The following is a 27,962-nucleotide window of genomic DNA, read 5'->3' on the forward strand; positions in this document are numbered from 1 at the left end:
AGTCGTGTCCATTTGCAAACGCTTTCAGTCACCTTTTGTACATTTTTCTCCTATCAGATAGAATGGCTCTAGGCAGCATTTTGTAACTAGGTAGAGGGAGGATTAACTGGGGCAAAACTTTCCTTTCTTAAAATATAATAAATTCATGTGGGCCACTAAAAAGGATTTAATGACTGAGCTTAATATCTTTCCATAAGAAAAACAGGGCAAAATGGGATGGGGACACTCGTCCACCCTCTGCTTGTCTGCTTGTCTGCAGTCAGGCTGTCTTTGGGGCGGAATGGGGTAGTAGAACTGGGTGCGATTCAACACTAAACTTTAGATGTTCCTTGCTCTTCTAATGGAGGTAAGACAGCTTCTAGGTGGGCAAAAGTGGTTTCAGCCTCGCCCCCAATGATGACAAGGCAGCGAGAAATAACTGTGACCCCACTGAAGGCATTAAAAATGATCCAGTTAAGATGAAAGGGGAGGAGAGGCTCAAGTGAAGGGCTTTGAGGAAGTAACAGCCTGGGCACAAGGTAACTTGCTAGGCTCTGGCTAAAAGAAAGCTAACACTCATTTTTTAAGTTCAATTGTGCTAGCAATTGAGGGGTGGGGGACGTGCCTTCTTCCCAACTATGAAAACAAACAAACAAACAAACAAAAAACCCAGCACACCCAGGTTGGGTTTTCACTCCCCTGCCATTGTCACGGTTTGGCTCCCTAGGCCTTCCTTCTCCAGCTCCTCACCATCTCCTTTTCCCTGTTCTCTCACTCTGTCCAAGTCCAATGGCCCCAAGCAAGTAAATTAAAAGGAAGATAATCTCGCCCAAGACTTTCATTTGCACTGTTATGTATTTCTATTTCAGAAAGCAGAGGGGACAAACTCATTTCCAGAGTTTATTGCATTATACATGCGACCAGAACATGCACAGAAAAGACAGGTTTCTGTTGTACTTCTACCAAACCACAGATGCACCACAAGGGAAAGGCTACAAGGCATAAGTTGTCAAGATTCCATCTCACCAAGGACGATTGCTAAATTTGTTTGCAAAAAGATACGTGTAATGTGCTTTTTGTCCCCCTCCCCCCAGAGATTGTGGGTTTTCTTAAAAATTTGTAAATATATATGTAATTTAAATATTTTTGAGTACTAGATGTACTCAAAATGCCATGAACTCATGGGCTAACCACATACAGATATCTTTTGTGTTAGGAAAAACATGAAAAAGACACATTGCTGGATGGGTGAATGGATTGATGCTCTACAGTTCCAATAAGTTAAGACCCAAATAAAAATACGTAGTAATAGTTACCCTGCATTATGATGAAAAAATAATAAATTACACGTGCTAGATTTATATATATATATATATATATGTACTCGTAGGGATTACAGATCACTTGCAGCACGAACAGAATGACCCCAAAGTCACATTCTAGCAGGAAAACAAAACAAAACAGAAAAAAAAAAAAAAGAGCAGTGTAGGTTTTGTTTCTGCCTTCCCAGTTCCTCCAGCACTCGGCCCTGGAACACTGCCTCTCTGATCCCGACCTCTGATGGGCCTCGGACCTAAGAGAAGGTGAGGTTGGCGGTCAGTTCTCGGATCCGGTTCTCTCGGCTCATCTTCTTAAGTTTCATTCGGCGGTTTTGAAACCATATCTTGACCTGCCTGTCGGTGAGGTTAACGCTCTTACTGATCTCTAGGCGGCGCTCGCGGGTGAGGTACATATTGAACAAGAACTCTTTTTCTAATTCCAGCGTTTGGTGCTTAGTGTAAGGGCACCTCTTCTTTCTGCCACTCTTTGCAGTAAGCCAGTTGCTGGTTGGAGTATCAGACTTGATTTCCTCTAACAAAATTAAAGGGAGAAAAAGAAAAAAATGAAAAAAAAATTTTACTATCAGTCTACTCAAATGTACCCTTGGCCATGACCCCTCTGGCAGCCAAGTTGTATTGGGGAAATGCTGGTATTAAACAGTACTCACAGATGGTAGGACCTGGAAGGGATTTATAACTGATGCCAGGTTAGTTTAAATGCCTCAAATGACAGCATGGCTGGGTACTCTCGTGCTCTGTGTCAGGATGTGTATCCTCCCCCCAACTTTTCAGACCTGCATAATCATGAGGACAACAGTAAACTTCAGGGTCTTTCTAGCAACATTCTAAGAGCTCATCCCACAATGGGACTGGAGTGGAGAAAGCAAGGTACAACCTGGACAAGTCTCCCAACATGACTGTTACCTCCTCCGCCCCCAAGTCTGCTACTTCTTCCCCATTTCTCCTTGGCAGGCGGGGAGCCCCACATTCAGGGTTACTGGTGCCCATTCTCTTGCAAAAGATTACCTAGGAACCAACCAAGTACACTTTTTCTGCCCAGCCTGGGCTTTGTTGTGTTCCCCAGAATTTCCTGGATTCTGTTGCAGTCTAGCCCCGACACAAAAGCTTTCCCCCAGAAACATAGCTCCTACTGTGACTCACCTCTGGGTGAGACTCCAGGGATAGGTTATTTTGTTTTATTTTCTCAAAAATTCAGAGTCCCTGACTCTTTTTCCTTAACCCAGCCCCAAGGCTGGCCCTGCTATGTGGGCCACGAAGGTTCCATTCTACCCCTTTCTGTCCCCCCCCCCCCCCCACTACAAATGGTTTGCAAAGCCTGCGGCACTTTCCCCAGACAAAGCCAAGGTTATCTAGCCCTGAAAAGACAAGAAGCCCTGTCACCCAGCCCAAGCACCAACAGATTCAGCCATCTCATTCCCCAGGTCACCCCAAGCTCGCAGGATGCGGGGTGCATACACTCAAACACAAACACAGTGTCTTGGGCTGCCTTTCAAATCATCACTGGATGAAAAGCAAAGCTGGGACTGCAAATCTGAACAGGAGAATGCAGGTTCTGAGGCAGTGTTTACAAGCCACAAGGTCTCATTTGCACTCTTTTGTTGCAGTTCAGGTCTAGCTAGGAAAAATAAGCCCGGCAAGCCCTTCCTCTGTCCAGACGCCATCAGTGTGGGGCCAGGACTAGCCAGAAGGACCAGAGTAGTCAGGGTGAGGGGGAGAAGCAGAGACCATCCAGGGACTGACAGAGCCCCTCTAAAAGCCAGGAAGAACAGCACCTGCCAGTTGGGCCCCGCCTCGGTTAGGCGCTGGGCACCCAGGCGCTCCCTCTCTGCTGGGTTCCCAGGCTGCACGCCCCGCTGGGGTGGCAACTCAGCTCATACCGACCTTTGCTTTCCTTCTCCTGTACTTCTGGGCTGGACACGGAGACCTCAGCCAGGCAGCTTCTCTCTTCCGGAAGGCCACCCTTGGCCTCGGGGCTCTCCACCTGGGAGACTTTGGTGGGCTCCTGGCTGCTTGCAGGCTCATTCATCTTCTTTTCCATCTGCAGCTGGGCGGCCGAGAGCTGCGGCTTGGCCGCGCTGCGAGGGTTGAGCTGGAGCATGACTGTAGAGCTGCCTTCGGGGCTGTTATTGTACTCTTGGGTTTTCCCGGTGGCGTAGGTCTGACTCAGTCTAAAATATCCAGGGACAGGAACCTCAGGGTTCTCAACGGGACAGGACTCAGGGACCAGCCTCTGGTACGAAGGGACCTCAGCAGAAATGAGTTTGTTGCGCTTATCAGAATACATGCAGCAATTGGATTCTTCTTTAATGTTGGTAGTGAAAGAGCAAGTGGGAACTTGCTGTGTAACAGGTTGCTCTATTCGACAAGATCTGTTCGGGTCTGTCCAACTGTCTACTTGAGGTATATAAGGATGCACATTCATACCCATATTTTGGTGGTTCACTTCTCTTTTGGCCAGAGACGGGAGTAGTCCACAGGTTTGCATTCCATAGGTCCCCATGTCTGTGCTAGGTGGTGGCATGTACATGCTGGCGCTGCTCGAATAAAAACTGTCACTCCTGCAGGCACTGATCAAGGAATCTACTAAAAAAGTATTAGCAGCAGGAGAGCTGTTGGGAAAGGACATTTTGGGGAGGAATTTGAAGAAGAGAGATTGTGTCCTTTGTAGGCTGACATCTCTAGGAAAACATTCCCCGTGTAATTGTGGATGCCTCTGCCGACCACATGACAACCAAGCCAATGAGATTTGAAAATGGCCTTGAGCCGCAGCCTCCTTGCAGGTCACGTGCTCCTGAGCCCGGCCGGCCGGCCGCGTAAGCACGGACAACAGCGACATCTACTATGCAGCCGCGATAGTGCGCGCCCGAGACAGGCCGCCCAGCACGCCCGCCGCCCACCGGCTCCCCGGGCTCGCTCGGCCCCACTCGCGCCCGAAGCCCCGGTCTCTCGGCCCCGCAGGCGGAAGCAGAGGCTCGGCCTTTGGGGAGCTGCAGGAGGACGCGCGCGGGGAGGGGAGCAGGAGGGGAGCGCCGTGGCACACAGAAGCATTCCCGCACACACCGGGGCACGAGGCGCCCAAGAGGACCCGGGGACCGGGGACCGGGACCCGGGGCCCGGGCGGGGGTTGGGGGCCCAGGCTGGGTCATTTTGTCCCCAGCAGCCTGGGAAGGTGAGTCGGACTCCCCAGGCTCCGAGACATCCCACCTTAGGAATCCAAAGGGAAAAGAGCTTTCGCGCATAGATGAAGTCAAAGTGTCTGGGAAGCGGCGGTGAGATGGGTCGCCGAGCCGAGCGCAGAGGCCGCTGCTGCTGACCGATCCCCGGGGAACCTACTCGGCCGAAGCGCTGCCCTCTCCGCCCGCCCGCCCGGGCTCCCCGTCCCCGCACCTCGGTGGGCTCCCTGCGCTTTGGGCAGGAGAAGGAACCACACCCCGATCTGAGAAACTGGGGGGCTGGGGGGATTTCAGCCGGGAGACTATCCCTCGCCAGCAGTTTTGCTATTTGTCCTTCGGGAAAGCGTCCATCGGCTACCCAGTCGGAGAGATAAGTTGAGGTTTCCCTCCCCCTACACCCTGATAACAGTGCACAGAAGAAGGAAGAGAGAAAGAAGAGAATTGTTTTTTCTCCAAGGGAAGAAAAAAAAAAAAAGAAAGAAAACATGCTCTCAAACTCTAAAAGTTTTAAAAAACTGACTGGGCCATGCAAGAGAGAGGGAGACATAAGGTGTCACTTGGAATCTTCTGCAAAGAAAAAAAATGTTTTCCTTTTATGGATTTTGTAAAAGCATTGGTTTCTGACAAGTGCGAGGTACAAAAGGTTGTGGAATTTATTAATACATATTAAGAAGAATCAGGGCGATCAATAAAATTCTCATCTACATTCTTGGGCTACTTGGTAATTTTCTTGCTTCTGAAGGTTTTTAAAGAGTTATACTCGCTGTTGCCACACACAGGGAGATATTTTATTAACAAATCAATTGAGACTTTGTAAAGGATAAGATTAATAGTTAAGATTTAGCATAATGGCATTTGCTTTATGAATTATTGAAAATTATACTATTGATTTTTCCCCTTCGTTACTAACCAAGAAGGTCAATTTTTGTTTTAACACAAACTGGCAAATATTAAAAAGCTACACTTTTGTCAGAAGTTGAGTTTTATAGTTTTGGACAATTCCTAAAATCATTTGACAAGGTTTTGCTTGGGTTAGGAAAGAAAGGAGGAAAACAGAGGTGGAGGAATCTTGGCTCTCTGCTTCCTTTGGTGAGGGCCAATTCTCTTAAGAGGATTTGGTCTGGGACTGTGGTTGAGCTCATTAAAGAACCAACCACCATGGAAACTCAGAGTTTTATGAGAAACTTCTCCAACAACTTCCTCCCTTGTTCTCTGGTTGCAGGCTGGTTAGCAGCCCTCAGAAGCTCTGGCCCCGGGCAGCAGCAGGGAGCTTTAACCTTGATTTCCAAAGGCTTACCCTGGCCTAGAGGCTCCTGCAAGGGTGTGGAAGCCATCCACAGGCTTCCCAGATTCCTCTCTCTGCATCTGACAGAGGACGACAAGGGTCCCTGAAATGCAGGCATGAAGCATTCTCTGTCCTGTGTTTTCTTTTTCCTGCACACACTCACTCTGTCCTGGACTAGCCTTGGATTTCAGGCCCAGAGACTGAACTTGTAGACAAATCGCATCCTGCCACCAAAGAACATTTCTTTGGAGCTCATTAAAGTGTCTTGGGATTCTGGGCGATCCAGTAGCCCATTTGCTCCTTCCCAAAATTCTTCTCTAACAAACCCTTTGTGTGTGTCGCCCCCCCCCCCCCACTTCCCAAAAGAACTTGCCCCATGGCCTGGTAGAAAAAGACATTGAACATTATTTTGAGTTTTAGAACCACTTTGCCTGGAGCCTCTCAATGCCCTCGCCCAAACAATAACAGAGAGAGAGAGAGAGAGAGAGAGAGAGGAGGGACCCGTCCACCCGCAGTGGCAATGAGACAGACCTTTTAAACCTTTAAGCAGCTGTTCAAATACAACATCACTGTCAGGTTAAAAGCCTGGTGCCTCTAACTGCTCAGGCTTGGGGGTTTCGGGCCATGGTAGCTGGAGGTTGAAACATTACCTTTCAGCAGGAGTGGGTCTTTCTAAGCTTGGGGGTAGGAGGAATGAGAAAGACAGGAATTTTTCCTTTTTTTTTTTTTCTTTCATTTTTTTTTGGGCAAATGTTTGGTTTTAATCTGCTTAGCGCCCTATTTGAAGCTAATAGTCACTGACAATACCTGAAAATTGCTTTTTTCAAGAGGCAAATGTAATCCCATCCACAGCTGAGTATGCCCAGGATAGACCAAGTGCCTGTGCTCAGCAGACGCCTGGACCCCAGCCTGGTACTCCAGCACCGCGGTTCCTTTGCTGCTCGGGTCTGGACAGTGTCGGCACCCTGAACCCGGTTGTTGAATTATCCCCATCCCGTGCACAAGGCAAGACTGCTCAATTTAACTAGGAATTTTATGCCGTTCAGACGTCTTTTCATAATGTTTGTTGATACAAGAAAAACGAAAATATCCTAGCTCAAAACAAGTAACACTTCGACTAATGTAGAGCCAGTAGGTCTGCTATGAGCCAAGCCGGGCAGCATTTACTTCCCAAACCTGGGAACCTTTCTGATTCAGTTCCCCAAAGCTTTGTACTAAAAGTCATCCTCCTTTAGATTTGGTTTTAAATAGGCCACCCTCACTAATGGAGAAAAATATGTATCAGATAAAATTTAGAGTTGACTATTACAAAATTCTATTTCTCTTTTATACACTCTGCCTTCACATCGGCTCCTTGGGGCCAGGGACGGTCAAGATTTCAGAGACTTTTGCCATACAACTGAGCAAGACAGAAATAATGAAAGAGATAGAATGGGGCTTGGAAAAGGTGGAAAGTTTGCCGAACACCCTATAGCAGAGGTGAAACAAATGTAATTTGAAAAAGGCAGTGGCTTTAAAAGTCAGCTTTTATTTTGCATACTAGTATTTAATGTAGCTGTGTAGCCGCTGTTTTCGGTCATCTTCAGATCAGTTGGAACCGTTACCATTAATAATAAATCAATATTGTCCCCATAAAGGACATGAATATCAGTATATAGGTACCAAGACAACCATCTCTTTGACACAGTTCTTCCTAGAGAAAAATTAAAAAGCAACGCCTTAGTAAGAAATTAGCATTCGGAATCAAGAAATGACTTGCGTCTGCACTGTCTGGTCTTAGGGAAAAGAAAGGCAGCCCAGGGCATGAGGAGATCCTGAGCTTCTAGGTTTACTCGGAATTAAGGCCCTGGGTGGCCTGCTGACTGTGCCACTTTAGGAGGGCAGCAGAGTGGATGAGGATGAAATTTTAAAGCTGCTTCCCTGCAGTACCTCTCTGGGTTGCACTGTGCTCCTTCCAGCCAGAATGAAAAGAAACGGAAGGGGAGCTAAAAACAGGGAGATCTGAGACGCCAACACCAACAGGAGGGATCTATGAGACACGCAAAAGGGTGGCAGCTGAGAAATCTCTTTTCCTTACAGAAACAAAAGATTCCAACCTTGGGCATTTTCCCTCCACTTTAGCATCTGGGACCTCCACATCTCCAAGATGTGGTCATCCACTCTGCTCTGAGCTCCATGCACCCCGAACAATCCGGGGCTTCAGGTCTGCAGCCCTCAGAACTCCTGGTCCCATCCTCCGACCTGACCCTGTGAAGGCCCCTTTGGGTGATTCAGGGAGGAATGAACAGCAGACCTAGTCTGCCAGAGGCAAAGGGGACTTTCCCCTGTACCCTACTCGTGCCGCCTAAGGAGCACAGGTCCACTGGCACAGGAGGCTCCTCACCACATGGAGACTGAGGCCAGAGTTAGGCACCAAGAGACTTCACAGTAGCTGAACTAGACCCAGAGAGACAGACAGGCGGGAGCCTGGGATGCCCATGGGACAGCCCATGCCTCAGACTGGCGCCTCCTGAGGGGGCATACATAGTGCCCCCGACTCCTCTCAAGCCCGTGCCAGCTCTCAGGGGGTGGACCCAGGGCAGCTTTTGTCCAGGGCTTGGAGGGAGGAGACAAAAGCAAAGCCGTAGAGGCAGGGACTTCACAATGAACTTCGGTGAAGAAAGGACAGCTACCTTCACTTAGAATGGCCAGAGTCCAGGATCCCACCCTCTAACAATCTCCCTTTTGGATCACTTGTGGTGACATAGGCCCTCCCCAACGACAAAGGCTTTCCAAAAGGGTAGGGGAGAGGGCACCAGGCAAGAAAGCTGCTTCCAAGAGCAAGTGACAAAATCAGACTTTATACTGAAGGCTAAACAGCTAGCCAGGATTCTGTCAAATGCAAAGCTCTTCTGCTTCAGATATACTCCCCCACTCCACTATGACTTCTAAATGCTTCAGACTCTAAATGCTTCTCTGGAGTGTCTGCAGCTTCCTTCAGCGGCATCAGGATCTAGCTGTCCCTGCTCAGCCCTGTCTGCACCTTCTGAGCGCCACTGATAGTTCTAGGTGCCGGCACAAGAGGGAGGGAGCTCCCTTGCCTACAACGACCCTGTCAGTTACAACATGTCTCCTTTTTTAATTTTTTAAATTTTCTTTGAGACCACACTCAGTGAAGTTGCTGGCTCCCTGGTCTGTCTTAAACAAAAGCCTTTTAATCTTCCCAAGCTGTCGACTAGCACGCAAGGCGGATGCGGTTTTTGGAAGAGACTGGTCCTACCTTCAAATAGCTCTGCACACTCACACCATCCAGAAGTTGATTCCCATAATTTAATTAGCTAGTAAGGACCAAGACTTATTTTAAAATTCAAATATTTGTCTTTTATGAAACTATTCTTGATATAATCACATAATAAGATTTTTTTTTCTTTTTTGGCAACTGCTTTATCTTTCAGGAATGAGTAGATAGGTGATCACTTCTTTCATGTATGGATAGTTCCCTTTTTATCTGTCCACACCTCATGGCTGCTTAGAAAAAAGAGCAAGCAAACACCTTAGTGGCAGCCTGTTTCTAATGTCTGAAGTTGCCAATTAGAATTCACTATTGAAAAGATATGGTAAAGCTGCCTACCAAACTGCGCCTTGTGGAACATGAGCACGCCCCCGTGTGGCTTTCCAAGACCATGCACATGGGAAACGCTGTCTCTTGGTCAAGCTTGCTTAAGGTGGTGGACACACAAGCTTGCCATATTTAGATGAAGTTAAAAAAAAAAAAAGTAGATGTAGAGGGAAGGAAATAAAACAGTTTTACCTCCTGAAGGGATCAAACTACTAGGGCAATGATTTTTTAATATATTCCCAGAATTCCAAACAAAGGAATCTCCTTACAAACGAAATCATTTGATTGTAGGCTTTGTTTCTATTGCATCCTTCATCAAAGGTTAAGTGATGCTTTTAAAAACAATATAAGTATATTTTCTTTTGTTCTGTATTGTACAAAATGTGATATTTTATTTGATAGGGTGACAAAAATGTCAACTATAACAAGTGTGTAAGTCTAAATAGAAATTTCAAATACCTGCTTTAAAATCTGCAGTTCATCAGAGCAAAGGGGACTGCTAACTATGACTACCCCCACCAAAGTAAAACCAAACAAACAAATAAACAAACCCTAGCATTTCCTAGCAGTATTAAAATCATGCTGGCAGACATGTTAACTAATATTTTTTTAAAAAGTCAAATGCTATTTAGAGGTACACACAAGTTCAAAGGGAAATTAAGGTTATTGAATCTGAAATTTAGAATTTATTTAGATTTATGATTAGCCTCTGATAGGATTCTGTGTGGTCATAAATGTGTGTGGGAGTTGGGATTTGTGTGAACATGTGTGTGTGAGAGTGGGTGGCAGCTGAATATCACATAGAAACCTTAAGGCGCCTAATTATTCAGAAAGGTTAAAGGTGATGACCTTGACATTTTGGAAGTTCAAAGGCATACACTTATGCACTTATTTTTTCCTTCCTCCCCGCCCCCAAGCTCTGGCAATTAAAAATGTTTTTGCTTAAGGAAATGCGTGTCTCCTTGGAAGATGCATGAGGTCCTGTACAGCTTATGAATGTATTTTTCAACGTTGGGCTTCTGAGAGGTTAAGAATCATAAGACTCCCTTTACTATTTTCAGAGAAAGAGGAGCTTTTCTCACTCCTTCAGTTTATTGCACATTGCGGAAATCTCTTCTGGGCCCACCAGAAGGTGTATAATATAACCCAATTAAGCTGTTTAGAACTTTGGCTTTTATGATGTTGTCTAGACAGTTCAAGGTTTTGTAAACAGCCTGGCCTGGCCCTGCAACATAGAGTGCAATGCAGCCCCCACCACATTCTTTAACTTGTAGTGATAAATGCAGTGAGACCAGAGTCTGCAGCCCTGAGCCCTCTACCAGGGAGGGGCTTGCCCTTCCTGTCCAGGACACCATGATACCACCAAGGACCCCAACCCCATCTCCATCCACTGAAACTTCCTTTTAGGAAATTAATTTTTTTTTCTCCCAAGGAAGGGTTTTAATTTTGTAATTTTCTTTCAACGGGCCCTAAGTTCTTGCACTCTTGTCAAGAATGAGTTTAGATTTTGAACTTTTTATTTACCTCTAGTTTTTTTTTTTTTCTTTCTTTCTTTTTTGTCTTTTCAGAGACTCCAAGTTCATTAGACTGGGAGGGAGCTACTTCCTAGAATCGAGCTGCTCCAGTCTGTGGTCTGGAGAAGGCAGCACCAGCACAGCTGGGTCACACCCTCAATTTAGAAATTCATCCCTAACAATTTTTAAAACCACTGGGACCTAGGAGTGTTGAGAAGAAACAACTTATTTCAAGAGAACCAAAAAGCCTTCCACTTGATTTTCAGTTGCATGAGTGGGGACAGGTTCTGACCAATCAAATATCCTAATTGAACACTAAAACTTCTTCAAAGAGGAAAATTCATACAGTGCATTGAAACTATAACCTCCATTTTACTAGAAACCATTTATTCACACAAAAGACAATGACTGACGCCTTGATACGACAGACCAAAAGTACATTTCCCAGAGTTTAAATAATCTGCATTGGCTAAGGGGGTGAGGACCAGGTTCCTTAAACTCACAACAAAAACAAGAGCCTTCCAGCCCAGGCCTAACTCTCCACAGATCTCACAACATCCCCCACTGGGCCTTGAAGAGGATGAGGGAGAACAACAACACAGAGGCGGTAAAATTGTAAATGGACATTTGCATTTACCATTTTCCCCTTATTAGGATCCGTTCGGCCAAGTCCCGGCCTTGTCCGCAGGCTGCAGTGGTCGCTGGAAGGTCCTGAGTTGATGGTGGAAAGGATTCTGAAGTTCCACAGAGAAGAGGTGTTGTTAAACCCAAGGTCATTTGGGCCTGCCCAGAGGAGGCTGGTGGGGAGGAGGATGAATGAGTGGGGCTCAGGGGAAGGGGTGCTTCCTGGAGCTCTCAAAATAAGGGGTTTCCAGTGAAATACTGTAGACGGTCTCTGTTCAGTTTCTTTTCTTTCATTCTGCGGTTCTGAAACCAGATTTTGACTTGTCGGTCAGTGAGGTTGAGCATCCGAGAGAGTTGTAGTCTTTTCTCTTTGTTTATGTACACGTTAAAGAAAAACTCGCGTTCCAGTTCACGGATCTGGTACTTGGTGTAGGGACAGCGCTTTTTCCGGGACCGCTGGGGAGCCACTGCAAGGCAAAGAGACCAAAGGGGTGAGTGAGAAAGGTCACTGCCTACCCTACCTCGCCAGCCTGAAGCCATCACGCCAGGTGATGGCTCTGCCCGTTGGGGATACGGTCTTTGCTGAAAGCCTGGTCTGTGTGTGTGTGGTGGTGGTGGTGGGGGGATGATATATGGGCGGGCACAGGAGTGCAGGCGTGGACGTGTGTTCAAGTCCAGGGGGAGATACACACACACACACACACACACACACACACACACACACACACAAGCGGGGGAGCAGAGCAGATCAGACAGGCACAATGTGGAACCCGAAGGGAAAGCAGAAACCCGAGCGCTCCTGGGACTCCTGGTGCTGGGAGCCAGCGGCTTGGAGAAAGTCCAGTTCAGGGATCAACTCCCTCCCTCCCCACTCCCCCACCCCTCCCAACACCAAAATCCCAGGCTCGAGTGCGGGCACCCACAAACCAGTGTGAGATCTCCTCCTCCCTCCCGGGCTTCTAGCACCCCCACCCCTCCTAGTTGAGGTGGGGTGGGGTGGGGGGCAGCTCTCTGCAGCGATTAAGGTCCTCCTCGAAGTCTACCTTAAGCCCACCTAAATTGGTTTCCTATCGTAAACACGCTTTACAGCGGCCCGGGAAATCTTACAGGATGTATAAACCCCCTCGAACGCTTATAAAGTCGCATATAAAAAGGCGCAGAGGGAGGCCCTCGCCACCCCCCCCCCCGCTCCCGTGGCCGCCCGCCCCGCACCCGCACCCGCCCCGGGATCCTACCTGCGCCGCCGCCGCTCTTCTCCGCGCCCGCTTCCCCCGGGGGGCCCTCTCCGCCGCCGCCGCCGCCGCCGCTTTCCGCCGCCCCCTTGGCCTCCGAGCCCGGGGTCGCCTTGGCGCAGGGGCTGCACCCCCCGCCGCCCGCCCCGGCCTTGGGGTCGCCCTTGTCCGCGGCGCCCTCGGGCTGCGGCGGCGCGGGGGGCGCGGGGGGCTGGGGCCCTGCGAACGGGGGCCCGGGCGCCGCCTCGTAGAACTGGTCGAAGCCCTGCGGCAGGATGCCGTTGCGGCCCACGGCGCTGTAGAAGTTGGAGGCGGCGCCCGCGGGGCCGTGCGGAGGCCCGGGCGCCGCGCACACCGGCTCGGGCGCCTTGAACAGCACGTCCGGCCGGCGGCCCGCGGGCGGGAGCAGCTCGCGCTGCATGGCCGCCTCCTCGGCCGCCGCCGCCGCCGCCGCCGCCGCCGCCGCCGCCGCGTAGTAGGGCGCGTAGCCCCCGCCGCCGCCGCCGCCCCCGCCGGGGCCGCCCCCGCCGCCGCCGCCCCCCGCGCCCCCGCCGCCGCCTCCGCGATACGGCCACTTGGCGCGCTCCAGGCCGTAGTCGCGGAAGGCCACCTCGCGCACGGGCTGGACGTGGGGCGGCAGGTTGGACGAGTAGGGGAAAGTCATCTGGCAGGACGACGGCTGCGACAGGAACGACGGCTTGCTGGCGAAGTCCGACGGGGCCACGTAGTAGGCGCAGCCCGGCAGGTACATGCTGGCTGCGCTCGGGCCGCACTCGTCAAAGTCGTTCATGGCTCCGCGGCGTGCGCGCCCGCCAGCCCCGGGCCGCTCCCCGCGCCGCCAACCTGAGCCATCGATTGCACAAGAGGCTTGGGCCAGGATCAGCTAAGCCAAAATCCCCACCGGGCGCTGACGTGCAATTCATCTTGATTGATTCGGGTGGTAATTATGTCACGTGACGCCATGGAGCGAAATGTCCTTATATCTATATCGGCGCCCACCAACACGCCCCGGGACGCACGCCGTGGGGGCGAAGCGGCTTCCTCGGGGCTCCGGCGGGCTGTCCCCGAGCGCCCCCCGACCGGGCCGAGGCGCGGGGCGGTCACCTGTGCGCCGCCGGCGGCCGCCACCGCTGGGTGCATCTGCCACCGCCCGGCCGGGCCGCCCGCCCGCGTCAGCCCGCGCGCCTTTAAGTACGCGGACCGAGGCCGGCGGGGAGGAGGAGGGCGGGGGAGGAAGGGGGAGGAAGGGGGAAGGGAAGGAGCGCAGCGGAGGGGGGAGCCCCAGCCCCGGACACGAGGGACTAGGTGTGAGGGTGTGAGCACCCCCCCCCCAACACAGATGCTCCCTCCCCCGCGACGTAGCCACCCTCTGCCGCTCGCACGCCTGGAGCTTGTTGCTTCTTGTTCAAGGGGATTGACTGCTCTGAGCTCTCAGGGCGCAGGGAGATCCGATTTATGTATTTCTCCTGTCCCACTCGGTCATGACAGAGTGACAGAGTGACAGAGTGGCTTGGGTCCCTCCATCCCTGACTCTGCCTGCTCGAGATTGAACCTCGGAAAAAAAGAAAGAAAGAAAGAAAGAAAGAGCCCACTTCAAAACCCTATCAGGAACTCACTCACCCGGGCCAAGGCCTCAGTAACCCTGGGACCCTCTCTCTTCTCTCTGGCTTCCTTATCTGTTTCTCTCTGTCTCTTGTTTCTCTCTCTCTCCTTCGCTCAGCTCGCTTCTTTCTTTTCACCTCTCACTCCCAGACCCTCTCTTCTTTCACTTTTCTGTGTAGTGTCCTTATTCAGTCTTCTGTCCTTTCACATTCCCACATTCTGTGGCTCTTTCCTTCGCTGTCTCCCAGTCCCTCTCCTTGCTTTAGCCGCCTGTCACTGTCTCTGTCTCTCTCCTAGTCGCCCCGCTGCCTTTTCTCTCCCAGAAGGGAGGTAAGCCAGTGGAAGCATCCAATGAATCTTAAGAGCTGGGGTGGGGTGGGGTCTCCTGAACAAAAGGATCTAGAGTTCTGCTCAGGTTGCATGTTCTCCCACTATCTGCACCCACACCTCAAGCCGGACAGATCACCATTCCTTGCCCCCATCCTTCATTCCGGCTTGAACTATGACCCGAGCTTCTCACATTCAGTTTCTTGCTCCTGTCAGAACCGTCCCGAGGCCTGCCCATCCATGCAGCCTCTCTCTAGGCTCCTGCAGTGCCCTTGGGCGGGCGGGTACAGGGCAGCCTGCCTCCCCTGCCACTCCGCCAGGCCAGTTCCCTTCACCAAGTGACTCTTAGCAACCCCTGCTTCCTGGCTTCAGCCCCCTAGCTCCCCCAGCCCTGAAAGGCCCTTACCAATCCTCCAATCCATCTCAATTCTCCTCTACTGCCGCTGCGCCCCTCTTTTCCATCCTGGGGAGCCAGGTGGGGCCCTGGTTCCCGCCCTACAGAAGAGCCAAGCTTCCCAAAGGCAAAACCAGTCTCTAAGAAAGAAGCCCCCCCCCACACACACACACCCAAACCCCCACAACCAACGGCGGCAGGAAGTTACTTCTCTCCCTAGGACCCTTCTACTCAAGCCACTCCAGCACTGGGCCCTGGGCCTCAGTCTGGCACCCTCTCGGGCCAGGCTGGGAAGCAGGCTGTCTCCCACCCCTGGTCACCGCAGTGCCCGCACAGTCAGCTTTGCCCACCGAGCTGAGAGACAGAAACGGCGGGTGACAGAAGCTCCTATCTGTTTGTGACCAATGCCCCCCTTCTTTTTTCTCCTCCCTCCGCTTCGCCCACCCACTCCCCCTCTCCTGCCCCCTCCCACCTCCGACTCCCTCCTTGCGCTGCGCAAACAGGTCAGTGGCAACCGGAGGCCAAGGGTGCTCCCCGTGCACACACACACAACCAGCGCTTATACTCCTGTGCACCCTCCTCTCATCCAAACGGGCACCCTCTCCCAAGGACCAACTCGGTCTCTTCCCCTGAGCCCTGACCGCAGGCTTACTGGTTCCCCTGCATTCCCCCCCCCCACGCGAGCATCTCCCTTTCGGGTTCATGGTCGACGCCCCTGGATCTCTCTCCTAAAATGGCTCCCCCGACGCTGCACGTTGGCCCGGCCTCAGGACCCGCGGCGTCTCTCTCGGCCCGGGGGTGCGCACAATTCCCACATCTTCTCCCTGCGCCGGGCTGGGGCGCGGGCAGCTCGCTGCCCCCAAACCCGAGCATGCCGACCGCGAAGAGGGAAATGGGGAAGACGAACTATTCAAGTTCAACGACATGGCGACGGCGGCTCGGGCTGGAGCCGCGCTTTGGCGGGGGAGGGTGCGCCATCTGCAGCGGCGCCCGGGTGCAACGGGGAGCGGGGCTCTGGGGCCCCTCTGCGCCTTAGCGCGGACCCCTGCCCCCACACCCAACCCGCGCCCTTCTCTAGTGGTCCCAGCTCCCACCTCCATCTTCACCCCCAAACCTAGGGAAAACCGCAGCCTCCCGCCAGGCGCGTCCTGCTCCGGAACCTACCGCGAAGCCCCCGGCGTTGTGGCCTTGTCCTTGTCTGCGCGGCTCCACTCGAAGCGCGGGAGCGCACCGGACGATCCAGGCGCCGCCAGCAGCTCCGCGAGTGGCAGCTCTCCGCGCAGCGCCCCGACGCGATGCGGTAATTTCAAGCCACCCAAGATAAGACACTAACTTGACCTTAACTTTGTCAGGGCGCCCCTGGTATCTGGAGAACGTGAACAGACACTGTCTGGCAGCTCTCGTAAAAGCTGACTGGGAAGGGATTCTGAGTCATTTCATTTATTGCCACTACAGTTCTGCAAGAAAGCTTTTCCTCCCTGCCAAACTTTAATTATTTATGCTCTTTTAGGAAACGAAAGAAGAAGAGAACGCGGGGAGAAACACCCAGAGCCAGTTCCTCCTCTGCAAAGCCTTCAGAGTGGTTTGCTTAAGTGCCTGAAGAACAAAAATGTGGGGAGATCACCTTTGTCCAAGGACGTAGGGACAGGCGCTGTTCCCCTCCCCCCTCCCCAGGCAGCTGGGAGAGGCGGAGTGAAGGGGCACCCCCCCCCCCAACATGAATATTTACAACGGTTCTGGATTTTTGCTCCACCCGTGGACCTCCTGGGAGCTTCCCTAGCCCGCCTCCCTTTGGGGGCGCCCCTAGGCCTTAAAAGAGTCCCCCCCCACCCCCATGGGCCTCCGGAGCTTGAAACCGATTGAAAGCTAGAAGAATACTTTTTTTTTTTTCCCTTCTTGTTTTCGAACAGTTTTCCTGTTTCAGAGGCCTGCGTGGACTGCATCTTTTCGGAGGACACATTTGTCTTTGTGCCAGGGAATGCTGATACTGGGATTTCAGCATCGTTTCTCACTGGTCTTTATTGCTTACCCATTTCCTTTGCTTCCACCCCTCCTTGGCAGGACCTCGACTAGGAAAGAAGAGAGGAGCCCACCACCATCTTTGTATTTGTACCGGACAGTAAAAGGAGGAGATTTGGGAAAACATCCAGCAAAGCACCAATCTATGAGGAATTTTACATTTTGTATTTCAACCAACCTTGTGGGGGAGTGGCCTCCATGAATATCTTCTCCAACTCCCTAACCCAGGCTAAAGAGAAAGAACACAGTGTTTGAATGATCTGTATTGGAAAGAAAACAACCTACTTATGGTATTTTGCATTTAGGTCTCAGTAAGTAGTTTCTCGGTCCTTTACCCAGTCCTTGGATTTGAAGTCTGAGTGTGGCCTCCATCTTTCTTTGGTTGTTGGGGGTGGGGGGGGTGTTTGGCAGATCTCCCCACTGACTCCCTGAGCCACACCAATAGGGCAACATTTCTAAGGGTAGGGCCTTGACTGCCTCTTGAATCCTTTCCCCGTTGTATTTCTAAATGATCTGCTAAAATATGTATTTTAAAGTTATACATTAACACCAGGGAAGGGGAGTTGGAACCATTGAACATTCGATATTAAAGATTTAACTGGGTTTGTTAATTCTCTCAATGACTAAAAACTAGCAATTCTCTAGTTTTGATCTTGGAGTTAGTTGTAAGTGAGGGTGTACAAGAGGACCACTCGATGATGTTTACAAAGCAAGACCTGGATATCCAGACCTGAATTAGAGCCTCTAAGGGGGAGTGCAGAGACCCCCATTTCCTGTGAGCGACTGCTGAACACCAAGCCAACATGGAGGATTTCCACAGGCTGCAACTGATCCTGGCCAAAACAAGGTGAGGAGATATGTTTTGTATTGACATTTGAAGGACCTCCTGTCTTGGCAGCCCTCCCTGATAACAGCAAGGGACAGAATTTGAGTATTTAGGCAAAATACTAACGTCCTCTCATATAACAAGCGGAGGATTCCCATAGTGTGAGATGTACTTAAATCTGTCTCTAGCCTCTCTTTACTGACCCTCATGTTTCATGCACATTTTGCTCCTAGACTTATATACACCATTTCCTGATGGTCTGGGAAGCCATTTTCTGATTTAGTGTATAGTCGACACCCGCAGTGCAACCACAACAGGGAAAGAAAAACGAATTTGGTGACCTAAAAAACACTAGGGGAGAGTAGGAAACATTTTGAAAAATCTGCATTAGTCCCTTAACAGCTTGACTGGGATATGGATATTTATTTCCACTCAAAACATTTCAATGCGCCTGATATATACAAGCTATTTTTTTTACAGAATTAAAACAAAATAAAACATACATGACAATTAATATATAGCAGAGGAAATACAATTAGTCTAAACATCAATTGAAGCCAGATGAGTTGAGGTTCACCCTGTGAGGTGCCCACTCCTCATCTAGGACCTTGATCCTTCAGCGGAAATAAATCACTGGACTTTGGAAAGGAATCTTCAACTCTTTTGCTGTCTTGCATCCCACTAAGAATTGGAGTGTGGGGGTGGGGGTGCTAGACATCAAAAGAGGGGAAAGACACAGACAGAAATGGTAGTCAGGATGTGGAGACCCCCTCGGGTTCACTGCTGTTAAAACTGGACACTCCTCTACACCCAGAACAGTTCCAGCTGGCACTGAGGAACCTGGCATCACAAAGCAAGGCTGGCCAGGGAACAGGGCACAGGGCCCCACATACTTCATTCTGCAGTTGGGCCTCCTGTAAAGTTGCCATCAGGTAGTACAGAGGTGGAGAGCAGTGAAACTTCAGCTCCCTCTCTGCTTGGTCAAGAGCAATGGCCAGGGACTGAGGGCCTGGGGTACCTCCTCTCTTGCTGTCTGACTCCTGGGGGGAGCCTTCCCCTCTCTCTGTGGTGAGCCTTCACCATAATTCAAAGAAAGATACTTCAAGGCCTTTACTCGCTTTAACAAGAAAGCCTTACTGGAAGGTGGGAAACCATCTCTGTGCTTATTTGCCCCCCCCACCCCCATATTTCTCCCTCATTCAAGAGCAGGCAAGCCTCAAAACAGACCCACAGCTCTCCTCACCTGAGCTCTGCTCAGAGGGGGCCCTGTTACAGGGCTCTAACCTAGTCTATGTCAGGCAAAAACAGGGTTTGTTTTCAACCACTCTTGTTCCAAGATTGCTGTTGCAGGCAAGCCCAGCCTCCCTTGCCCTAGACTCAGAAAGAGCTAGTCAGTCCACTCTGCCTAGGTGGGAGAGTCAGCCTAGCATAAACACAGAGATGTCTCCAACTCTGTCCCCACATCCTCTCCTACCCCTCCTTTCCCTCCTAAAGTCTGAAGGTCTAGGGTGGCCTTTGTCCTCCAAAACCAGCCAGGGCAGACAAGGGGGTAGGTGTGTGATGGCACTCTTTCCTCCCTCCAGAGTAGAGATTCTGGCTTTTCCACAGAGGCTTTGTTGGAAAGAGAGAGACTTGTGCCCACACCCACTTCTACCTGATCCTAGGCTCTGTCAAATTCACGCTCATTCTGAGCTCTAGTGGGGGGCCTGCTCACTGCGAGAGAAAGGTTGGAGAGAGGGGGAAAGAGCGACTAACCTGGTGAAGAAGAAATATCCAAGTAGGAGGGAGTTAGAGGGCCCCAGTTGTCAGTACCCCAACTAAGAGCTAGGAGCGGTGACCCTAGGCCCCTGCTAGAGAGCCTCAAGGTCAAGGTTGTGCTGCATGTTTGCATATCCTTCTGGGGGAAAGAGCCAAAAACAAAACAGAGGTCCAATGGGCCAAGGCTCAGTGTGCACTCTGGGGATGCACACTGAGCAGAGGGAGTACCTGGGACCAGCTGGGCAGGAGCAGTAGGGAAAGCCCCAGTCCCAGCTCTCTCCACACCAGGCCTCTGCTCAACAACTTCAGGCTGCAGGGGTGGCAGCCACGCCTGCAGCTAATACAGCGCCAAGGCCTGTTCTCGGAGCACCACCCTCTTCTTCTTCATCCTCCGGTTCTGGAACCAGATCTTGACTTGCTGGTCGCTGAGGTTCAGCCTGTTGGACAATTCCTTGCGCTTCTGCCGATTGATGAATTCGTTGAGAAGGAATTCATTCTCCAGCTCTGCAATCTGCTGCTTGGTGTAGGGTTTCCGCTTCTTGCGAGCTCTCCCAGGGGCTGCCCCCCAAGGCAGGCCTGCAACACAGTCCAGACCCAAGTCAGGCCGGCCTGCTGCGGGCTTCCTGGCCACCCGAGACCCCCTCCCGCTGCTCACTCTCCCTTGCCAGCTCCCCACCTACCTCCCAACCCACCCCGAACTGGCCCTAGGAGTGTGAACACCGTTTACCGTCGGGCAGCGATGGTCGCAGGCAAGAGGCTACGCCCGCCGCTTGCACTGTCATGTTCAAGTTGAGCGGGCACTTGGCATCATCCTTAAAACTGGCGGTGCACGGGCTTCCCTCCAGCAGGGCATTGGAGCCTGGCGCGGCCCGGCCTGCACCCGCATAGTCGTACTTGGCGGCTTTGATGGCTGCTGGGGGGCCCAGACTGGCCTCAGGAGCGAAGGGGAGCCGTGCACGGCCTCGCTCCTCTGGCCCGGCAGTTGCATCGGGCGTATAGAATTTAGCTTGCTCCTCGGGTCCATCCTTGGGGCCCAAGGGCTGCAGACCCAGAGGCCCAGAGCCGGTCAGGTAGGGCTGCGAGAAGCTGGCAAAGGCAGTGGCACCGGCAGGCTGCGCCGGGGCGCAGGAGGCGGGAGTGGTGGCCCAGGGCAGCGTGCCCCGCGAGTATGAGATGGGGGGCAGTGCGGCCAACTGGCCTCCATTCGGTCGCAGGTTGGGGAAGTAGAAGGAGTCAGGCGACTGCAGATTCAGAAGGGAGCCCACATACCCCGCTCTGTAGAGACTGCGCTCACACATCTCCAACAAAGGGCTTCAGCTGCGCTTGCAGCAGTATTTAGTTACAACCAGGAATAAGAGGACAGGCTCAGACGATTGGACGAAACTTTGCCTGCAGGTTCTTCAAAGCCTGCCATTTCAGCACCGCCTACATCCCCCGGCCCATTTCCCCCCCTTCGGGGTATTATGATAACACCGGCAATATTGATGGTGAAGAAAGAGGCTGCTAGGCAGAACCAGCAGGGCATGTGGAGCCAAAGAGAAGCCTCTGTGTTTCCAGGCCTGCTTTTGGGGGCAGGGGAGGGGCATCTTGTATCTGGAACCTTGGCCCGCATATCCCTTGGGGCTCTTCTTGGTCTTGATTGGTCCTGTGTTCTGGTTTTCCACAACCAGCCTGGGGACAGGCTTGCTTCATTCTACCAGTTTAAAGTTGTAGTTGAGGTCTTTTCCAGCATGCCTGACCTCTAAGCTTGTCTGGATAGCCATGGCCTGGTGAGGTCAAGTTTTCTTCCCAGGCCAGAGTGAAGCTACTCATAGCCCTGTCCCTGATAGAAGGGTTGTAGAGAGATGTCCGCATAGTGATGTAGCAAATGACCCCAGCGCTGCCTGACCTCTTTGTCCCAGGCTGCAGACAGTCAGAAGTTTGCCATTCCGGGAGCAATGAATCAGGAAGGAGGCTTCACACCAGGTCTGGAGTACAACATGGCCAATGCCTCAGTCCTTGGGATATAACCACCCAGATCCATGAAGAATGCTGGTCCAGGACCAGGCAGCTGAATTGACCAATCTTGGATGCCAAAGGCTTCATTCCTTTTCTTCTCACAAGTCACCTTGGTGACTATATTCTCCCAACCAGTGTAAGGAACTCATCCCATCCACTTTGTAGTGGGCAGAGCCTAGGCCAGCTCCTTTGACCCGCTGCTGGAGGGTAGAAGAGGCAGCGCCAGTAGTGCTCACCCAGGCAGTGTCTTCTCTCAGAGCCTCCAGGGATGTACGGCCGCTGGGGATTTGGGATTTGGAGGACAGGAACCACTCAGGCCAGGGCTCCTTCAAAAAATACAGTGTGGAATCTGCCACAGGTCCCCCTAGTCTGCTTGGAGAGCTAGGGGTCTCCCTCTCCTGCCTGCAGCTTGGAGGCCCCCAGCAACCCTCTGACAGATGCCGACACCAGCCAGCAGCCTGCTGCTGGCCTCTCCATCTCCAAGCCAAGCTGGAATTGGTTAGACCGCCAGCTCAGGAGGCACAGAGACCACACAGGCGCTGCCTGAGGGCATGGCTGACCACCTCGTTGTGACTTTATTGTGTGAGTTACAGCGACCAATTGGGCGTCTCTGGGTGATTTCTTCCTCCTGCTCTAGGGTGGGGGTTAAGGGGTGGGGTGAGTGGGGCACTGTGGGGGTGGGGTGGGCAACTCTCAGGCTCCTCTGGCCTCTGCCTCTATAGAGTTTTCTTAGGGGTTCAGTCAAGGAGACAGACACTACTCCAGGCTTGGGCTCTCAAGAGAGGAGTAGGCCGCAGTCTACAACCTCAGTTCCAGAGGACTAAGGGAACCTAGACTTTCGTTGGAGAACCTCTCCCTGCTTCCAAGAATTCACCAGACCTTGAAAACTCCAGCTTCAGGGATTCCTTCCAGTTTCCTCTCCTCCTGTCTTAATACGCAATGATTTCTTTAAATTTTTTTATTTTGGTGTGTCCAAGCCCAGAGGTGTCTTATCCGGGCCCTTAGGCAGATCTCCAGCTGCAGTTTGCCCTGGGGACCAAAGATATGAAGGAACCAAGTGAGAAGCATAATAAATGAGAACAGCCAGACTCCTTTTCTCCTGAACTTTAATGGTGCCCGTCCGCCCCGCCCCTTCCCCTGGGTTTCTAATTTCCGAGGTCTAACAGGCAAAGTTGTGAGCGAGGAGTGGGGGTGGCGAAGGAGGGCGTTCTGCGGGGTGGGGGTGCGGGAGGGTGCGGGAAGACTGATTGGCTGGTGAGCCGCAGCACCCGACTGGAGATCTGTCCGCGGAAGCCTAAGGTGAGCTCTGCCAATGTCGCCTATCGCCCAGGAGATGGCGAGCGAGCTCCACGCCTGGCCAGGCGCCGCCGCACGGTCAAGATCAACAGTGAAGGGCGGAGCGGCCGGCCTGGGGTCGCCAGCCCGTGCGGTCACGGCCCGCTGCCAGGCTGGGCCGAGCGCCTTGGGAGCGGGGAGATCGCGGCGGCGAGGCGGGCGAGGCGGGCGAGGCGAGCGAGGCGGGCGAGGCGGGCGGGGAGAGCGAAGCAGAGGGGCCCGGTGGGCTGCCAGATACTGGGAAACTCGTGGTCGCTCCTTTGTCTGGAGGTGAGTCCGGTTCCAGCGCTCTCCCTGCGGCCTTTCAGTCTCAGAAGGAAAGCTCTTCCTAACCTCCCAGCGCTGCGGCCTCCGACCCCACTCCTCTCCTCCCTCTTGTATTCAAAATGTAAAAGGAATGCTTAAACATATCAGCGTCTTCATCTGTTATTGATTTAGCCGTCAATTTAAATTCCACCGTGGAGCGATTGCACTTTTAATCTTCAGCAAACCTATTTCTCTTAGGCGGTGGGAAACTCACCGATAAAGAGCAGATGAAAGGGGGGGGGGCGGGAATCGAACCCATTCTTCCTTGCCCACCACTGGGAGCTAAGGAATGGGTCTGAGAAACCCAGTGCGACCCAGGAGTCTGCAATTTACAAATCTGAAAAACAGGGGTGGTGGCGGTGGCGGTGGCGATGGAGTAGAAGGAAACACTGGTGGGACTCAAATAAAAGCAAATTTTGTGAGGAAAACAGAGAAAATGTTAAATACTCTTTAAGAAGTGGAATTCCGACCAGGATGGTGTGAACCCATTTTCTTGGATTATTTTTTTTTTATCTGGAAATTGAATCCCAGTCACTTTTCCTTTTTCTTCCTTCCTTCCTTTCTTCTCCCCCCCCCCCCCTTAATTAAAACAGAAATTGGCTGCCTGCAGTCGGTTGCAAGACATGGAAGAAATTAAGCCAGGCAGAGAAAATGAAAGTAGCTCTGGACTTTAATTCCTAGTGCTTTCTTTGGCAGACAGATAAGGAAGCCCTCCCTGCAGAAAGGTTTACATATTGTGTTATGTTTTAAACATCTGCGTTTAGCTTACATATCAAAAAGTTAGCAGCAACTATGCTGATGGTGCCCAGGGCACCCAGTTCCTCTGCAACCATTTCCCTGAAGTGCAAAAGACTTCAGGGAAAAAAAAAAAAAAGTTCATTATCTTTAAAAAGTATATCTAGATGTTTAGAGTTCATAGCTATGGTTTCTGTCTTCAACTGCTGCGTGTTCATGCTGTCTTGAGAAGGTGACTGTAAGGAGACAGCTTGAAATGTTTCTTTTTTAATTGCCAAATATGGGTATGTCTGATTTCAAGACCTCCCTAGAGTAGATAGTTTTAAGGGCCTTTCTAGGAAGAAAACCTGCAGCTGGGCACATTTTTCTTAGAGCAGAAATTGGACACACACACACACTGCTTAAAAAACAAAAACTATATGAATAAATATATAACATCAATAAAGACGTAAAATTTTATTGGAGATTTTTGAGATGGCCTGAGAAAGTTATCGTTTTAGATACGCAAATTACATCCTCATTTAAAGACATCAATCACGGTTTTATGTTAAAGCCTCAAGGAGGAAGGGGGGAGGGCTGTATGTGGAGAACCTGAACTGATCTGGAGTCTCCCTTATAGAGATCACAGTGTTCACAAGAGGATTCATAATAAATAAGAATGGGTTTTTAGAGAAAACACAAGGCTACAAAAAGGAAAAAGTAAACTCAGAAGAAACAAGTTCTGTTTATTTGCATCTCCCTAGGAGTAAAAAGGGATTTTCAAATGTTTGACACACTGTCCAGGTATTCCAACTCAGACATCACATCTACAAAAATAATCTCTCAGTTATATAAATATGCAGCACTTCAAGAGTAGTTATTGTCACTTCAAGAAACTTTTTTTCCCCCTTCTTGAACCTTAGAATTCCACATATTATGCACTTGTTGAATATCTTAAAGGTCTAGAAGAGATCCAACATATTTATTCAGGTATCCAAGTTCTTGATTGAGCTTTGGATGAAAGTTCCCAGCCAAGGGAGATTGATTCAGCTTCTTTTGGGAGAGTGAAGAGATAGCTTCTATTCTAGTCCCACATAACTGAGACTAAGGAAAGGGACATTATTTAATTACCAATAGGTCACTCTGCCAACTGAGATATTTAAATATTTGTATCTAGAGGGAAAGGTAGGCATCCATAATTCAGTATTTTCAACTCAAAGATTATAAAGGCACAAATCTACAAGATGTATTCCACAACTAAAAGATGGGGGGGGACACAAAATCAGAAGGATTGTCTTCATTCCTATACTAATATGGACCCTGTTTAATAAGGTAGTTGCTCTCAAAGCCATGACAGCGCCTCTAGTCTTGTTTTTTTTTTTTTTACACTTTTCCAGTGCAGTGACTGCTGAGCACTGCCAGCTCAGAGCTATTTCCACTTGCTTCAGGACTACTGCTGAGAGCTAATGATTCAATTATCCAATCACAGGATATGAACAACTGCAAATCATTCTGCTTTAATGGATTATGAAGATAATCAGTGATTTAAAAAAAATTAAACCTTAAAATCAAAATAGTAAAAAAAAAAAAAGCAAAATAGTGCTTCTGAAATTCATTTGGCAGGAGTAATAATAATACATTTTTTCAAGTCCTTTATACTGGCCTGGAGGGAGAAATAGAACATTAAAAATACCATTAAAATAAACCTAGTGAAGAACAAGTCAATAACAAACAAATAAACAACTACAAAGTCAGTTTGGTCAACAAAAGGTTTTAAAACCATTGAAGAGGAAAAAAGAAAAACAATTCACAAAATTTGCCATCGGTGGCAGGGGTAGGGTGGGGGAAATTAAATACAAATTCAAGTCTTTCCAAAGGTCTTTTGGAGGCAAATAAAAGCATTTCAACTCTCGGTGACCATTCAGACCCACTTCAGGAGACTGTGTCTTTGAGCTTGGAGACAATTTTCTTGTCTTTTACTCTTCGGTTCTGAAACCAAATGGTCACTTGTCTCTCAGATAGGTTTGTGGCAGCCGAGATCCGCCTCCGCTTGTCCTTGTTAATGAACTTGTTAATGGCATACTCATTCTCCAGTTCTTTGAGCTGCAGTTTGGTGTAGGGTACCCTCTTCTTTCTCCCCCGACGGTAGACACACATGTCTGGCTGATTCAGAGCCACATCCCCTGGTATTAAAAACAAAACAAAAACAGCATGGAGAAAAAAAAATTAGAGCAGACTATTTGAAGTACCCAGTTGGGGGCTGTGAGTGTATGTTTGGAGGGGGTACAGGAAATAAAGTCAGACTGTTTACACTTTATTATTATGTACATAGATACATTATTTAATGCTATTTAAATGGTATTAAATAGATTATTTACACTTCAAAGCAAAGGCCAATTTGATGGATCATCATGGTTTCTCGAGCTGGCATCTTAACAAGCCTTCGATTTTATGGTGTGGCTATTGGAGACACTCCTAAGGGCAGTTCTGCAAATGCTGGTTGTGCACATACACACATACACAGACCTTTAGGGGAGGGGGGAGTCCAGATTGTTCAAACGTTGATTCCTGTGTTTGGAGCTTATAAGCTCTGCCTATGAAACTCTAGTGGTCGCCCTGGAGAAGTTGTGTCCTTGAAAAGTGGCACCCCGCTATGTGACACCTCTTTTAGGGAGAGGAACGAAGACCTGAGCAAAGAGCGCGAGCACGGAAAGGTTCTCCCCTCCCCCCCAAAATTTTTTTTTAATTTTAAAGAGGTGGTTTAAATCAGAGGAAGAATATGCACAGGTTTCACTTGACCTGTACAAACTGTGGAACGTAGAGGCACAGGCTCCTAGAACTTTCTTTTCTTGTCTCCCCCTCTCCCGCTTTTCCTCCCGCTTCCCTCTTCGTCCCTACCTGGAAAGGAAGACTTCCAAAAGTGGGAGCCCTGCGGCTGGTCTTTGGCGCAGTACACCTGGCTGTTCCACCCGTTGGCCAGCGTCCAGGACTGGTAGCCCTCCATGGAGATGTACGCCTCGTGCCGAGGCTCCCCGGAGCCGAAGGTGGACACCATGTCTATGTAGCCCGGCACGTGCTGGTAGGGGCTGGTGTAGCCCTGGTAGAAGGACACCTCCTTGGCTCGCGCGGGCACCTCGTTGGCCGGCACGCTGCTGCTGGCCAGGCCAGACACGTCCATGTACTTCTCCACCGGGAAGCCTCCCAGCGAGGCGTGCGGCGCCGACTTGAGCGCGTTCTGCTGCAAGCCCACGCCGTGCGACATGCGGCAGCTATAGTAGCCATTGCCGAAGTGGTAGCCGTAGCCCAGCGCCGGGGCGCCCGGGGGTGCCGCCGCCCCGCCCGGCGCCGGGCACTCTTTGGCGGAGGGCGCCTCGGGGCGCGCGGCCACCCCCACGGCGGAGGACGAGGACGAGGCGGAGCCCGCGCGCTCCGAGGTCCCCGGGTAGGCGAAGCCCGAGGCCGCCGCCGCCGCCGCCGCAGCCGCCGCCGCCGCCGCCGCCGCCGCCCGGCCGGAGTGCGCCCCGGCGAACACCGGCGCCGAGAGGAAGCCGCGGCCCTGGCCCTGCGCCGCGGCCGCCGCCGAGGACGAGGACGAGCCGGAGGACGAGGCCGGGGCCGCTCCGGCCGCAGCGCCGTCCGCCCGCAGCCCGTCCATGTCCCAGCTGCCCGCGCGGCTCATGGCCCGGCCCGGCCCGGCCCCGGCCCCGGCCCCGGCCGGGCGCAGGACACCATGGCGCGGCGCGCCTCCGCCCTCCTTTCTCTGCCTCCGCGCGCCCGCCCTCTTCCCTCGCCCGCTCCCTCCGTGCGCCTCCCGCCGCCAGCCCGCCCGCCTGCCCGCCAACAGGTTAGCTCATCGCGGGACGTTTATAAAAACGAAGTTCAGGTTGGGAGGGGGCCCGGGCTGCTCCGGGGGCCGCCTCCCTCCCCGAGGGCTCCCG

At 51.4% G+C, this 27,962-nt stretch overlaps 4 protein-coding genes across 5 annotated transcripts; all 4 read right to left on the minus strand.

The window, feature by feature from the left end:
* Positions 1-865: 865 nt before the first annotated feature.
* HOXD10 (homeobox D10) lies at positions 866-4,850 on the minus strand. The gene is made up of 2 exons (XM_007524687.2): positions 3,201-4,850; positions 866-1,830 (listed from the first exon to the last, which is right to left on the minus strand). The coding sequence occupies exons 1-2, from the start codon at positions 4,153-4,155 to the stop codon at positions 1,553-1,555; spliced, it is 1,233 nt and encodes a 410-aa protein (XP_007524749.2). The 5' UTR covers positions 4,156-4,850; the 3' UTR covers positions 866-1,552.
* On the minus strand, positions 1,695-15,445 carry HOXD11 (homeobox D11). Of its 2 annotated transcripts, XR_009545924.1 has the most exons (3): positions 12,749-15,445; positions 11,527-11,980; positions 1,695-1,830 (listed from the first exon to the last, which is right to left on the minus strand). XR_009545924.1 is itself a non-coding variant. In XM_060177678.1 (2 exons), exons 1-2 carry the CDS (start codon positions 13,533-13,535, stop codon positions 11,745-11,747), a joined length of 1,023 nt encoding a protein of 340 aa, XP_060033661.1. In that variant the 5' UTR covers positions 13,536-15,445; the 3' UTR covers positions 11,242-11,744. The 2 variants fall into 2 exon arrangements, 1 of the variants encoding a protein (XP_060033661.1); XM_060177678.1 differs by lacking the exon at positions 1,695-1,830 and having other exon boundaries at positions 11,242-11,980.
* A 2,839-nt stretch (positions 15,446-18,284) lies between these two features.
* HOXD12 (homeobox D12) lies at positions 18,285-21,170 on the minus strand. The gene is made up of 2 exons (XM_007524686.2): positions 20,399-21,170; positions 18,285-20,247 (listed from the first exon to the last, which is right to left on the minus strand). Exons 1-2 carry the CDS (start codon positions 20,967-20,969, stop codon positions 20,009-20,011), a joined length of 810 nt encoding a protein of 269 aa, XP_007524748.1. The 5' UTR covers positions 20,970-21,170; the 3' UTR covers positions 18,285-20,008.
* A 4,222-nt stretch (positions 21,171-25,392) lies between these two features.
* HOXD13 (homeobox D13) lies at positions 25,393-27,710 on the minus strand. The gene is made up of 2 exons (XM_007524701.2): positions 26,923-27,710; positions 25,393-26,207 (listed from the first exon to the last, which is right to left on the minus strand). Exons 1-2 carry the CDS (start codon positions 27,701-27,703, stop codon positions 25,957-25,959), a joined length of 1,032 nt encoding a protein of 343 aa, XP_007524763.2. The 5' UTR covers positions 27,704-27,710; the 3' UTR covers positions 25,393-25,956.
* Positions 27,711-27,962: the final 252 nt, after the last annotated feature.

The sequence above is a fragment of the Erinaceus europaeus genome, chromosome 18 (genome assembly GCF_950295315.1).
Source record: "Erinaceus europaeus chromosome 18, mEriEur2.1, whole genome shotgun sequence".
In the NCBI taxonomy this organism is placed as follows: domain Eukaryota; kingdom Metazoa; phylum Chordata; class Mammalia; order Eulipotyphla; family Erinaceidae; genus Erinaceus; species Erinaceus europaeus.

What these genes read in the sequence shown, in the direction of transcription:
- HOXD10 (XM_007524687.2), bottom strand. Translation starts at nt 4,155, where the DNA reads ATGTCGCTGTTGTCCGTGCTTACGCGGCCGGCCGGCCGGGCTCAGGAG. An exon ending in ACAGGAGAAGGAAAGCAAAG is followed by an intron (nt 1,831 to 3,200) that starts GTCGGTATGAGC and finishes TAATTTTGTTAG; the next exon opens with AGGAAATCAAGTCTGATACT.
- HOXD11 (XM_060177678.1), bottom strand. Translation starts at nt 13,535, where the DNA reads ATGAACGACTTTGACGAGTGCGGCCCGAGCGCAGCCAGCATGTACCTG. An exon ending in GAAGAGCGGCGGCGGCGCAG is followed by an intron (nt 11,981 to 12,748) that starts GTAGGATCCCGG and finishes TTTGCCTTGCAG; the next exon opens with TGGCTCCCCAGCGGTCCCGG.
- HOXD12 (XM_007524686.2), bottom strand. Translation starts at nt 20,969, where the DNA reads ATGTGTGAGCGCAGTCTCTACAGAGCGGGGTATGTGGGCTCCCTTCTG. An exon ending in GCGACCATCGCTGCCCGACG is followed by an intron (nt 20,248 to 20,398) that starts GTAAACGGTGTT and finishes ACTGTGTTGCAG; the next exon opens with GCCTGCCTTGGGGGGCAGCC.
- HOXD13 (XM_007524701.2), bottom strand. Translation starts at nt 27,703, where the DNA reads ATGAGCCGCGCGGGCAGCTGGGACATGGACGGGCTGCGGGCGGACGGC. An exon ending in TTGGAAGTCTTCCTTTCCAG is followed by an intron (nt 26,208 to 26,922) that starts GTAGGGACGAAG and finishes TTTTAATACCAG; the next exon opens with GGGATGTGGCTCTGAATCAG.